The sequence below is a fragment of the Bombus vancouverensis genome, chromosome 12 (genome assembly GCF_051014615.1).
Source record: "Bombus vancouverensis nearcticus chromosome 12, iyBomVanc1_principal, whole genome shotgun sequence".
In the NCBI taxonomy this organism is placed as follows: Eukaryota; Metazoa; Arthropoda; class Insecta; order Hymenoptera; family Apidae; genus Bombus; species Bombus vancouverensis.
In genome coordinates this window covers 7,203,786-7,216,297 of record NC_134922.1, presented here as the reverse complement: position 1 = coordinate 7,216,297, position 12,512 = coordinate 7,203,786, and the positions used below count along the sequence as shown (strand labels likewise).

The following is a 12,512-nucleotide window of genomic DNA, read 5'->3' as shown; positions in this document are numbered from 1 at the left end:
TCTTTAATTATTCTTCATTAGTTCAATTATTTCTTATTTTGGAAAGAATGAAAAAGTAAACGGCCTAAACGAGAAAGGTAAATACACAAATACAATATATATGTATTGGAGCATTGTATATTTCATATTTTTAATGAGATTTTATTATTATATATTTGCAGGAGAGACTCACACTTATTTTAGTCTATACCTTTTCTTTGCTATGGCTCCCATCTATATAATGTTCATGCACAGATGTCTTTATTTTGTTTTTAAATATATGCATCTCTTATACGTAATATATTTTTTTATTATCATCGAGTACTTAGTTTTTTTTTTGTTGTACAACCTACATATCATTTATGTATAATTTATGTTTTTTATTTTTCTTAATACATCAATTTCTGTGTTTTGGGAGGCATGCTTTATAGATTGTGGAATATGATTTGATCACTTTACAAAAAAATGAACTCAAATGAATTCCATATACATAATTTCCAAATTACAATAAAATATAATAGTGCAATCGCTGATTGGCAAACAAAACAAAAAATCTAGTCTGTATGTTTCTTGAGATTGCACAAGTTCATTTATCTTAGAAGTATGCTTAATAATATCGAATCATTGCCAGTCTTAATCCAGCAATAGAAATTTGGCTAAAGTATCGAATTAATAAAAAAATAAATAGCTGCTCATGTAAAATAACAAAAAACCTTTCATCATGCGTAGACAAAACCTATTTCACGCAACATATTGTGAACGTATAATAATCCACAATCGTAGAAAGCACACCGCGTACACCGTGTATGTAATATACATCAATTATATTCCTATGTTCAACTACGCATACCCGCTAATATCTATCTTAGATTTCTTTTTATATTATAATATACTTTGCGAAGTATATATTATATTTTATATCGTATCAGCACCATTCTACGTTGAATTTAGTACATGTATAATAATTGCAATTAAACGACTCGTCTTATTTTTAAACACGTTTCGTTTCGCTTGTTAAATCAGTACCAAACTGAACATAGAATTGTACCTCTTTTTCTTGCTTTTGTATTACCTCTCGTTATAGACGTATATATTTTTATATATATATATATTTATTTTATTTATTTAATTAGGTATGTATACGTGTATGAAATATGCGTGTGTAGTGTGTATATGTGTGTGAGAGAGACAACATTAATGTACTTACACACGGATGCTTACACACGTAAACTGTCTTCTTTTCTCATGTTCTCTGTGTTTTCATTTTGTTTTCTTTTTAACTTGCACGCAATAATCACAGCCACCTATCCAGATACGCGCTCACGCACACCCAAATACGCACCTATCGCACTCGCATTCCATATACCTTCGGTATACGTTTTTTATTTATTTTCGTTCGTTAATATTTATAATATATATATATATATCTATATGTATATATTTATATTTGTATATTGCTGAGATATCTTCTTGTGTATTATACATAGAAATAGGTGCCGAAACGAGCTGCTCTGTTCCTTTTTTTTTCTTTTATCATTTTTCCATTTCGATTACATATGTATAATATCGTTCTTTTTTTATTTATTTTCTTGTACGATCATAATAATTAATGAATAAGAAAAAAGGGGGACATGCGACTCGAATGCCGTATGCGATGTTTCCATATTTTGTTTTATTTTTTATTCGCACTTACTAAACTTCGTTTTCGTCTTTACCATTCCTTTTTTTGTATATCTCCTTAAAATCGTCCTTGCTTCTAATTAAATTCCCTTTCTCGAATTCCATTCTCCTAACAGCATACTTTCACACTTTCAAATTCGCTGGGTGCTGGTTTTGGGCCGTGCTGGGGCCCGTAAATCAATAAATAAATAGAGGAACAACATTCTTCAAACATCTTTTTTTTTTTCTTATAACAACATTAGAGGCTCTTGGAACGTAACGCAACAAATGTTCAACAATACAATCACGAAAACAAATAGAAGGCACTCTTACATTTTTTTTATCAACAAATTAATTTCTTTTCGTAACGACTCACGGGTAATCTATATGCGTCCTAGGCCTTTGTCGTCTCATCTACGTGTCCCTCGAATTATATTTCTCCCTTTTTTTTTGTTTCTTACTCTTCCGTTTTGTTTATTCTTTCCCTTTTCTCTCTTGTACATAAACCGCTATATATTTCGCCGCGACATCTAAATCACAGCGCCGCACAAACCTTCGGTTCATTATCATTCTTCGTTTTCCTCATTTAAATAGACAATAATAGCTACAATATGCGAGATATGAGATAACAAATTTCTCGTTATAGATAAAAGAAATTTATACGTTCATAACAATTAGGTAGAATATTATTTAACCTTTTATATTATAATAATTTAATTATTGTTATTTGCTTGGAAGCTCACAGCCGACACATTTATTTAATTCATTATTACATACTTGTTTTTTTTTTTTTTTTTTTTGTTCTTTTAAAGGTATATCTTTTTACCGTATTCGTTTTTCGGGTATTTAGGGCATCTCTTTTTCTCTTTTTTTCATCGTTTTTTTGTAACAGCTATTTTTATGACCATCTGTCTTTTTCTCCTTTTTTCTGTTTTTTTTTGTTTGTTAAGTTTTAAATATTTCCTCCTGCGTCTTTCTTGCGCGGATAACTTGTCGAAAAAAAAGAAGAAATGTAAATCAGTATATTATTATTTCTTTTTCTACTGTGGCGTCTCGAAATTGCGTGAGAATGAGTTGTTTTGTTCACGGTTACTCTAATTAAACTATAAGTACTGGTTTTACCATCAGGTAGAAAATCAAAACTGAGAGATGTGGCAGTGCCTTGAGCAACCGTCTTTTTTTTTTTATGAAATCAATTCTATTTCTGCCTCCCTATTACCCTCCACTTCATCGTTATCGTTTATCGACATCACTACCGTTTTTTTTTCTTTGAACACATAACAAATCGCTCGTCTTTGTACGATAATAACATATTATTTGTTGTTACCATATTACTTCCTTTTTTTTGTATGTTTTCTTCTGTCCTATCATCTGTTTGTAATCCATCTATCCTACTCTAGCCTTGCTCGTGAGATTCAATGGTTTATCGAGCCTATCGCGCATAAACGTTAAATACTGCATATATAACATATATAGATTTTAAATAATGTGTAGCATATCTGTATTATCTATTATGATAGAATTGTTATCATTTTTTCTTCTTCGCCTCTTTCGTTAAACATTTCGATTTTTTATTTAAAGAGATATATATAATAATATAGCTTGACTTCGAATTTTCTCTTATTTCCTTTGTTTCACGTTACTCTAATTATATCTGCTCTCTTCGATAGATACGTACATACATATATATGTAGGTACATATACACATCCACCTGAGTATACGTATATATGTATTTACATATATATAATATATATTAATCGTATATATTGTTTTCTTTTCATAACTAATATAATAATCTTTAAATATCGTATATATTTTTTTATCTTATATATATATATATATAATATATATAATATATAATATATTCTTTTATAAATGCTTAACAATTTAGTACATTTAATAATTTACCGAAGAGCAATAATTTACATTTACATTTATGGAGTTTTTTATCTAGTCTGCATATTTTCCTCGTTTCTTTCCTTTGTTTCTGTTTCCTTTTCTTACTTTTTTCTATAGATTTGGGATTGAGATCACAAGAGAATAGAGCAAATGTGTATTTTCGAATGTGTTCAAGTTCATTCGCATTCGTGCTGTCTATGCAGGTTTTTTTTTCAAAATATATTAATTATTGGGATCGTTCGTGAATCGACACGTTTCTTTTAATTTATTATTTCTTCTCATTCATACGGCTTCGAAATCGGGATGCATCTATCTACCTACCTAACTATATCTTTATCTACCTGTCACTAACCTATTATATTAAACGGTACGTACGTACCGTTATTACACGTACTGTTAGGACCGAAAGAAGAAGAAAGGGAGGAAAAACGAATCGAGCCTGTGTACGCATACGTGTTGTTATTAATGTATATCGAGAGAACGAATTTTAAAGGGTCAGAGCTTGCATCTGATGGCACGCGTCGCTCAGCTGACCTTGGTCGCCAGCAGGATGACCCGGATGAGTCCTTGGCGTTCCGGGCGGTGTTATCGGCATTCTTCCAACGCCTGGTGGAGCATCACCGGCTCCTCCAAGACTATCGTCCGCTACTTTGTTACCGGCCTGTATTATTCCATTGACCTTGTACTTGTTCTGCCGTAACATCGTTGTGGTAGCTGCCTGGGAATTGGAATTCGCGTACTTCTCCGTCGGTTTTCTGCTCGCGGTCAACGCAGGGGCGATGGTGTACCGACGTTGAGCGTTCGACTGTTGTGGCTGCTGCTGATGCTGGGACGGGGCTAAGGATGGCTGATAGCGGTTTTGCGCCGGATTGTAGAACTGGACCTGGGAGGTGGGTGGTGACAAATTTGGAAGGGGTCTTGTCATGGGCGAATACGGCGCTGGCGGTGGGCTCACCGGCTTCTCCGAACTACTATTCTCCGTCCCTTGCACACCCTGCGAATTACTATTCTCGTTTTCGATATTAGTCACGTATTTATCATTTGACTGACTATTGGAATTGTTACCTCCATCGGTTTGTCCGGCGATCACTCCGTTGTTTCTATAGTTCGTCGTATTTTTACGGCTAGGATAGTTATTCGGTTTTGTCGCGTTCTCGAAATACTGATCACCGCCGCTATTAGTCTTACGGCCGTTCGCGTAATCGAAATTCGCCGCTGAATTAAACATTTTCTGTGTATTCGTGCTATTATATTGCTGACCGCTGGTTGTATTCGAACCAAACGATTTTTGGTTGTAATTCTCCGATGATCTTTGTGCTACGAAGGAAGCCGGGGAGCCCATGTTCGAGCCAACCGCCTTTTTGCTATACTGCATGGAGAATCGCGAACTCATCGCGTACTTATAGCTTCCATCTATGTTACTATGCTTGTACGGTTGAGAATTCCCTACATTTTGAGCTCGAAAGAATGGATTCTGATGAGACAACGCGATCCCATGATTCTGCGATTTCGAATAGTTATTTTGGCCGTTCACGTTCCCGGATTTCGTGTAATCTCTGGAATTGAAACACTGATTCTTGTTCGAAGAATCGAATAACTGTTGTGATATTGACGGAGGTGTTGGCAACAGGCTGGTACCACCGGATGCGTTATGAAATGGAGATGTATGCGTGTGAGGAATGTAAACGGCTGCCGGATGATACACGATTGCCCTGCAATGCATCTGATTGCCACTGCAATCGTCAGTTTCATTTAAACATGTCTGGGAACTGTACAAGTTAGCGGTATGTATAGCGATTGGATGATAATTGGTGTAACGACCGGACATGGGAAATTTCACGGGCATTAAGGACACCAAGGGTGTGGCTGACCCTGAAGCAGCCTGTGTTTCACCATGTGCTTGCTCCGAGTGGCTTGATGTCGAACGAGAATCCTACGATTTATTTCACAGATGGTAGTTTTCCGTCCATTGCTTGGTTCTTTTCTTAATTAATCAATATAATCGATCGATTTATATGATATGTATCATGGATACATCTCTATACACGCTAATGATGTTGCATTTACACTAGCACGAAACAATTAAGTCATCTCAGTATTTAGATTTCCTTTTCAAAGAGATATTTTCATATATCTTTAGCAGTTTAAAAAATAATCGCGTAAATGTAGGATGAACCAATAGTCACAACTGTGGTTGGAAAAAAGTTATAGTTCTCTTTTGTTTTTAGATATAATGCAACCTTTAAAATTTACTACAGGAAAGAGTAAATCAGAATTAAAGGAGAAAACTATTATAATTATTTATGTAATTTCGTATTATAATTTTACAATTATCACTTAGAATTATTATTAGAATTAATTAATGAAATATTGTGATTATTGATCCACCTTATAAAAGGCTTCCTTATAGTCTGATAATCATAAAAATTTTTGTACTATATTCTATGGAAACCTATTATATATTACTAAAAAAAAGAGAAGTAAAGATAGTGACTCACCTCCTGAGGAGCAACCTGACCATCAGACGAAGACGTTTGTTGACATGAGGCATCAGTAGGGAAAAGCAATAGCTGCTGATCGGTCAATCCCATGGATGCATGCGGTGGAGGAGGTGGATGGGGTCCAGCTGCGAATGGATAATAAATGTGGTCCATCTGAGGAGGCGCAGGACCTGCAGGCACCGGTGGATGATGATGCGGCGGTGGAGCAGCAGAAGGATAGAAATGCGTCGGTGGCGGAGGGGGTAAAGATGGAATTGGCTGTGGAGGACCCGTTGGTGGACTCGTCGCCCCTGTGCCATTGTTACCACTTCCGGAATTACTGTTACCGCCACTCGTGCTGTTCTGCGAGTTGTTCGTTGGATACAAGTACTGATGAGCTCCGGCGGCGACTGCCCCTGCATAACACTCGTACTGCACAGAAAGAAAAACATCATCGATCAGTTAATTATTCAAAGAATATACCGGGATGATCTATCTTTAGAATAAAAAAAAGAAGAAAATGTCGTACATTATATAATCATCTTGTACGTTGATCTCGTTTGGAAGTACTAAGATCAATATACAGGTTACAAGATGAAATCTGCTGTCAAATGATGTTTCCAGGACACTCAAATACCAAATACTTTACCTTAACATTTTGTGCATGCCTATAATTTAAATTATACATTTTATACTTTGTATCTTTTTTCATCTTTTAAATAGAAGACTACTACATAGTAGGCAATGAATGTCATATATGTCTCTTTCCATATTCTCTGTGCAATATAAAAATACAACATATAGAACAATGTGAATGAAGAAGTCAAAAGATACATAAATGCGCGCTTAAAAAAGTGAAAAAGAAATCATCAATAACGTTATGCTGTAATACAACACATTATACGAAAAACAACATACTTGTGACGTTTTGTACGATAATAAAATTCTTTTTATTGCAACATAAGCACAATAAATGTGTACTTATAGACTAGATGGGAAATTTACATTCATTCATACGCGCAACTCGTATGTGAGATTATTAATACAAATCGTTAATTATGTGAAAAAAAGATAAGTGGTGCATGCATTCTGATAGGCCATGCAGAAGTCCAGCAAAGAAAACGCACAAAGATAATGCGCTGCATGCTAGTCACTTAGCATAGACCATGTACCTTTAGACCTCAATACTGTATAGCGTCGAGAAGGACGTAAGTAGGCATTTGCTGAGGGTTGGGTAGAAACGCCGGTGGTATGGCTTCTCCCATCAAACCATTTGTCTGTCAAACCGCAACCGATTTATCGTTTAATATAAATACAAGCTATACCCATAGACAATTCATATGATAGGGTGTGAACAAAGGACCCAAGATTAAAAAGGAGTTCAGAGAAAGAAGTCGGCATAGTCTATTATCTGTTATGTTACCTACCGGCATAGGCGAATACTGATATTGTTGTGGCATGTAAAGAGATGGAGCAGGACACGGGTACATCACAGGCGTGAAAGTTTGATGACCAGCAGCTTGTGGTCCTAATTATCGAAATCAAATCGTTTGATTAATATAAACATTTCGATCTTCTAAAAATTACGATTATGACTTTTCGTTAAATTTACCGAACACTCCAGTAGCTTGATAAATAGTTGCTGGATCGGTCGGTGGAGCAATTGGTGTCGTTGGTGTTGGAGCTGTTGTGTTATAAAATGTCATGCCATTTTGGTATGTCAACCCCATACCTAGTAAAAATAAAAAATTTCATATAATAAAATATTTATGTAACTATAATTAATTAGTAAATTAAATTTATGACATTATAGGATATAATTACACTAACCATTTGGGTAATAGTAAGTACTAGTAGGCACAGAGGGTGGCGAGCCAGAACCACCATCCAAAGATCTATTGAAAGGTTGTTTTTTAATTGCAGGTGCTATATTTAATTTTCTTTCCCTTAATACAATGCATTCAGACTATAAACAAAATAATTTCAGATTACTACCATGGTTGTTATATCTTTAACTACTAAATATATTAAACATATGTATTACAAACCTCTTGCTGAAGTCTTTTAGCTTCTTCCTCAGTTTCAAATGTAACAAATCCATAACCTTTGGAAACACCAGCTCGGTCAGCAATTATTTTTGTAGCCTTTACATTGCCATAAGAGGAGAAAAGCTCAGCAAGTTCTTCTACACTGGTATTAGCAGAAATACCGCCTACAAAGATACGATTTGGAACCAAGGTACCATATTTTGGTGCAGCCATTGTGAGACTTGTTGCTGAGGCAGGGCTAGAGGCTGGACTAGACCCCTCAGTACCACCCGTTGATGCCGAACTCTAAATAACATGACTAATATTAAAACAACGCAGCTAATATACACGTAGAATGCAAGAATATAATTAAAAAATAAAGAAATAAATATAGAATATCTATGTTAGAATATAGTTGTAGTATACAAAAATTTTATATCAAACACATTCGATTATACACATACCAAAAAGTTACTAAGTGATAAAATAATAAAGGGTAAAGTAATAATAATAAATAATGTAAAAATAAATTTAGGCACTAAAACTTTATATTTCGTTATAAATTATGTGCTTAATTAAGTTACTATGTAAATGTCACATTTTCCGTGTACATGTTACTCATTAAGAAAATAGGCACGATCGCGAAGTAACTATGAAAACTACAATTTCCACAATCATTTGTACACATATATGAGACACCCAAATATCAATATGAAACCAATCGGACTGTCAGTGATCTGAAAGCCTGCATCCAAACAAAAACAATTGGTTCGTCAATCCGTACATTATTATCGTTCTTTTTTCTATGACGATAAATAAACGTAGGTTATGCTAGATCGTTTCACTATACAAAAGCATCGGGGAGGAACTTGAAGAAACGTGCCGACAATACGCATCGAAATCGTCGATGCGACGGCATTAACTCGAACGCTACCTAAAAATATTGACAAGCGACAGAACTGTTCGTCTAATAGGTAAGATTCGAAGCATCGATAACAATGAATTAATAGGGGATTATTTGACAAGGACAACGAGGCTAATACGCCACTGTCTCAAGCAATGGTAACGTCACCTTCGTTAATGAGAACGTACTCACGGTACGAAAAATGAATTTTGTCACAGGGTTAGATGCAAAATCTTCGCGTATGAATGCTCACCATCTTCGCGATAGTCGGGCGTGTAAATGAGTTTGTCGGCCGTGAGGTTGTCCTAGCAGCTTGAAGGTACCCTGGCCTCGCACGAGGTCACCTGGGTGCCCAGGGACTGCCAAGGACCGTTGCAACCACTTCAAAAGGACTTCCAGCCTCCGGCGAAGCTGCTGTTCCTTCTCGCTAAACCTCCAAACACTACAGACACTTTTACAAGATGGCGGTCATACGCGCCGTTCAGGGCGCTAATATTCCAGATTTTAAATTCTCTATTTCGTCAGACTGACGCGACGGTCGAGATCCTCCGCCTCGTCGATACGTGTTCATACACGTTCCGAAATACAGAAATAAATATTTTTAATTTCTTAAAACTTAATAAAATCTATCTATATATATATTTGTTATATTTGATTTAAATAATAGATGTAGGATTTTAATTTCATATAGTACAAGTACTCTCGTTTGATGGAAAATTGTAGTTATATAGTTAAAAAATTAATATTACTATAAAAGGAAAGGGAAATGAATTTAAAAACTTCTTGGAATATAATGTACTAAAATATGTAACATCATGTTTTTGAATTTTTTATATTACGTTTGCCCTTGTTTGGCAGAAAATTGTAATTTATACACGTAGTTAGAAAATGTATATTGCTATAAAAGCAAAGAAAAATGAATCTTAGAAATTTCATAAAGTATCATATATTGCAGTACATTATGTATGACGTTTGTCACACGTGACTCAAATTTTCTAGTGAAATTTTTGGTGAAAATTGTAGCTATATTCGGAAAATTTATTTTTAACGCCGTAGTTTTGGAACATATAACTATTGGTAAGTAATATATAGTGGAATTGTCATACGTAGTCGTATAGTAAAATTGCAGTGTTGGATGAAAGAAGTATTGAGGAAGATGTAAATATTAAGTTCCCGTTTCTTCAAGACAGTTTACTATATTAAAAAGTTTAATATTTTTCGCATGACATATGTTATATAATAAATTAATTTAAGTTATAATCTTTTCAGATTCTTTTTCTATAAAATGAAAAATATAATAAACATCGCTGTTTATTATTATTTTCTTTCATTATTTATTTAATATACAATATTTTAACTGTATAGCACTGAGAAAAATAAGAATTTTCATTTAAAAAATTTTTAAAATAATAATTTTTATCCATTTTCATCGGTTTACAAAATTTACTATATTTTCGTCAATTTTGAAGAAATACTACGAAATTTGGAGTACTTATTTCAACAAGATTGGAGCATTCTTTCATATAAAAAGTTACACCCAACAGTAAAGTTAATACAATAATAAATTATTGTTACATAAGCATTCGTGTTTTTTAATTTTAAATCTATATTGTTTAAAATTACTGAAGTTGTGGATGAATTTAATTTTATCACAATGGCGGTGATTGATTGCGGTTACTATGGTTCATGTTGGTTTTCCTTTATTCACGAAGCTTACCTAATTTTTGATGCGTAGACATTCAAAGGATTGCTTCTTAGTAGCGAACATGATTACCTATGGATTAGCCCGCGATGAATAACCGAATAAGAACACTGAAATTGAAACGAGAAACGAGAACGGAGAGAAAAACTAAAATGTGCTTCCTCACAGCATTGTTGACTTCGAAAGACTGAAACATTCGCCGCCGTACCGCTCTCATCATTATGCCATTTGTAACTTTATTAATATCCCAATAAATAAATTTTGTACACATTTATTACTACTAGAAATATATTCAGTAACTTTTATGATGAATTTTTACTTTAAAAAAAGCAGGTATTTTGTCAAATAATATATTTGATGAAATATTACAGCATTAGTTTGACTCCAGTAGCACTGACGATTATACGGATATTCGATGTTCAAATGTTATGAAAAAAATAAATGATGTTTGAATACATAGGTTAAAGAATTCACCTTTATCTCCCTGTATATGAATACAGGCTACGATATATTATTTATTCGTCATAGCTTTAATTTTATATCATATTTATTATTTAATATAAATCTGGGGTAACAAATGCGATGGAGTTAATAGATACAATATAAACTTTATTAAACTTAATAATATTCGTATATATACAAGAAATGTACAGTAAATTATTTATGTATATCTTGATCTTCATACATTGCTTAGGTCGATAGATGTTGATTTCTCAAAAACAGTATACATATGTTCTCCTTTCAATAATTTGAAATTGCTCCTGAAGTAATATTTAAGTTCTGAAATTTACAAAAATCATAGGTTATTATAATCCTTTTGAAAAGATCGACATTTTATTTTTATGAAAATAAAAAATTTTCTAAATATATAATTTTTTTCATCTACGAAATAATATAGTAAATTATCACAAAGAACGAATTTTACAATATATATATATATATATAGTTTTGTTAAGTAAATGAAAAATAACTTGTTATTATATTATTATTACATCGCCATTTATCATTAACTTACATATTTTTTGTGCATAGCAAGGCAAAAAGTGCAGACTTGCGGCCTTGTTTGTGAATCAGTCCAATAATTTGTTCCGTAAAGTCCGCTGCTATCCTCAACGCGTAAACACGGTTGATCTATAGGACCGGCAACAAGAACAGCACCCAAATGGCTGATGTAACTGCTCGCTAATCTCAATGTCTCTATTTTTGATAATTTCCTATCCGCAGGTTCCGTTGGTATTAAAGTTCTCAAGGTACTGAAAGCCGTGTTCACACTGCAGAGCGAAGATTGGATTTCTTGAATTTCGCGTTTGGATTCCTTACCCTCGCTTAGAGTATTCGCGAATTTTTCATAACTGAATATTCTCCTGAACCAAAAGACGAACATCTCGTTTACACACTACTCAAAGTAATTAGAGAAGCTTCTGTTTTACAATTATAATTCAATACATATATAATAATTTAATTATCTTATTAATTTGTTATTAACAAATTATTCAAATAATTATTCCTCTAATTACTTTGAACAGTACAATATCCCATTCTCTGCAATTTAACTTTTAAGTTTGTATTATTGTATCTTTACAGAGTATATAAACATTTTAAGCATTATTTTAATAGTTTTATTATTATGTTTTAAAAAATATATTTTTGATGTCTTAGAAAAAAAGATGATTATTTTATGATTAAAAATATATTTTCACCTATGAGTGCGATCCCTTTCACGTGCGTTAGCTTGATAACGTTGCTTTGATGATTCCTCTTTCTTTCGTGCAGCCATGCTGCACTGTGCCGTTATCAGTTAATCGTTAAATAACTACAGTAACTCAAAAGAGGCGTCCGACCACACTAGCGGTTCGTTTAT

General features: G+C 33.6%; 1 protein-coding gene across 3 annotated transcripts; it reads right to left on the bottom strand.

Moving 5' to 3' along the window:
• Positions 1–99: 99 nt before the first annotated feature.
• On the bottom strand, positions 100–12,492 carry LOC117155423 (uncharacterized). 3 transcript variants are annotated; one of them, XM_033331343.2, is made up of 8 exons: positions 12,352–12,492; positions 11,703–11,922; positions 8,067–8,351; positions 7,849–7,984; positions 7,631–7,750; positions 7,446–7,546; positions 6,037–6,450; positions 100–5,471 (listed from the first exon to the last, which is right to left on the bottom strand). In XM_033331343.2, the coding sequence occupies exons 1-8, from the start codon at positions 12,426–12,428 to the stop codon at positions 4,026–4,028; spliced, it is 2,799 nt and encodes a 932-aa protein (XP_033187234.1). In that variant the 5' UTR covers positions 12,429–12,492; the 3' UTR covers positions 100–4,025. The 3 variants fall into 3 exon arrangements, with proteins under 3 accessions (XP_033187234.1, XP_033187233.1, XP_033187232.1); XM_033331342.2 differs by lacking the exons at positions 11,703–11,922; positions 12,352–12,492 and adding an exon at positions 9,203–9,416 and having other exon boundaries at positions 8,067–8,364; XM_033331341.2 differs by lacking the exons at positions 11,703–11,922; positions 12,352–12,492 and adding an exon at positions 9,203–9,416.
• Positions 12,493–12,512: the final 20 nt, after the last annotated feature.

What these genes read in the sequence shown, in the direction of transcription:
- LOC117155423 (XM_033331343.2), bottom strand. Translation starts at nt 12,428, where the DNA reads ATGGCTGCACGAAAGAAAGAGGAATCATCAAAGCAACGTTATCAAGCT. An exon ending in GAAAGGGATCGCACTCATAG is followed by an intron (nt 11,923 to 12,351) that starts GTGAAAATATAT and finishes TTCGCTCTGCAG; the next exon opens with TGTGAACACGGCTTTCAGTA. An exon ending in TCAAGCTACTGGAGTGTTCG is followed by an intron (nt 7,547 to 7,630) that starts GTAAATTTAACG and finishes TTCGATAATTAG; the next exon opens with GACCACAAGCTGCTGGTCAT.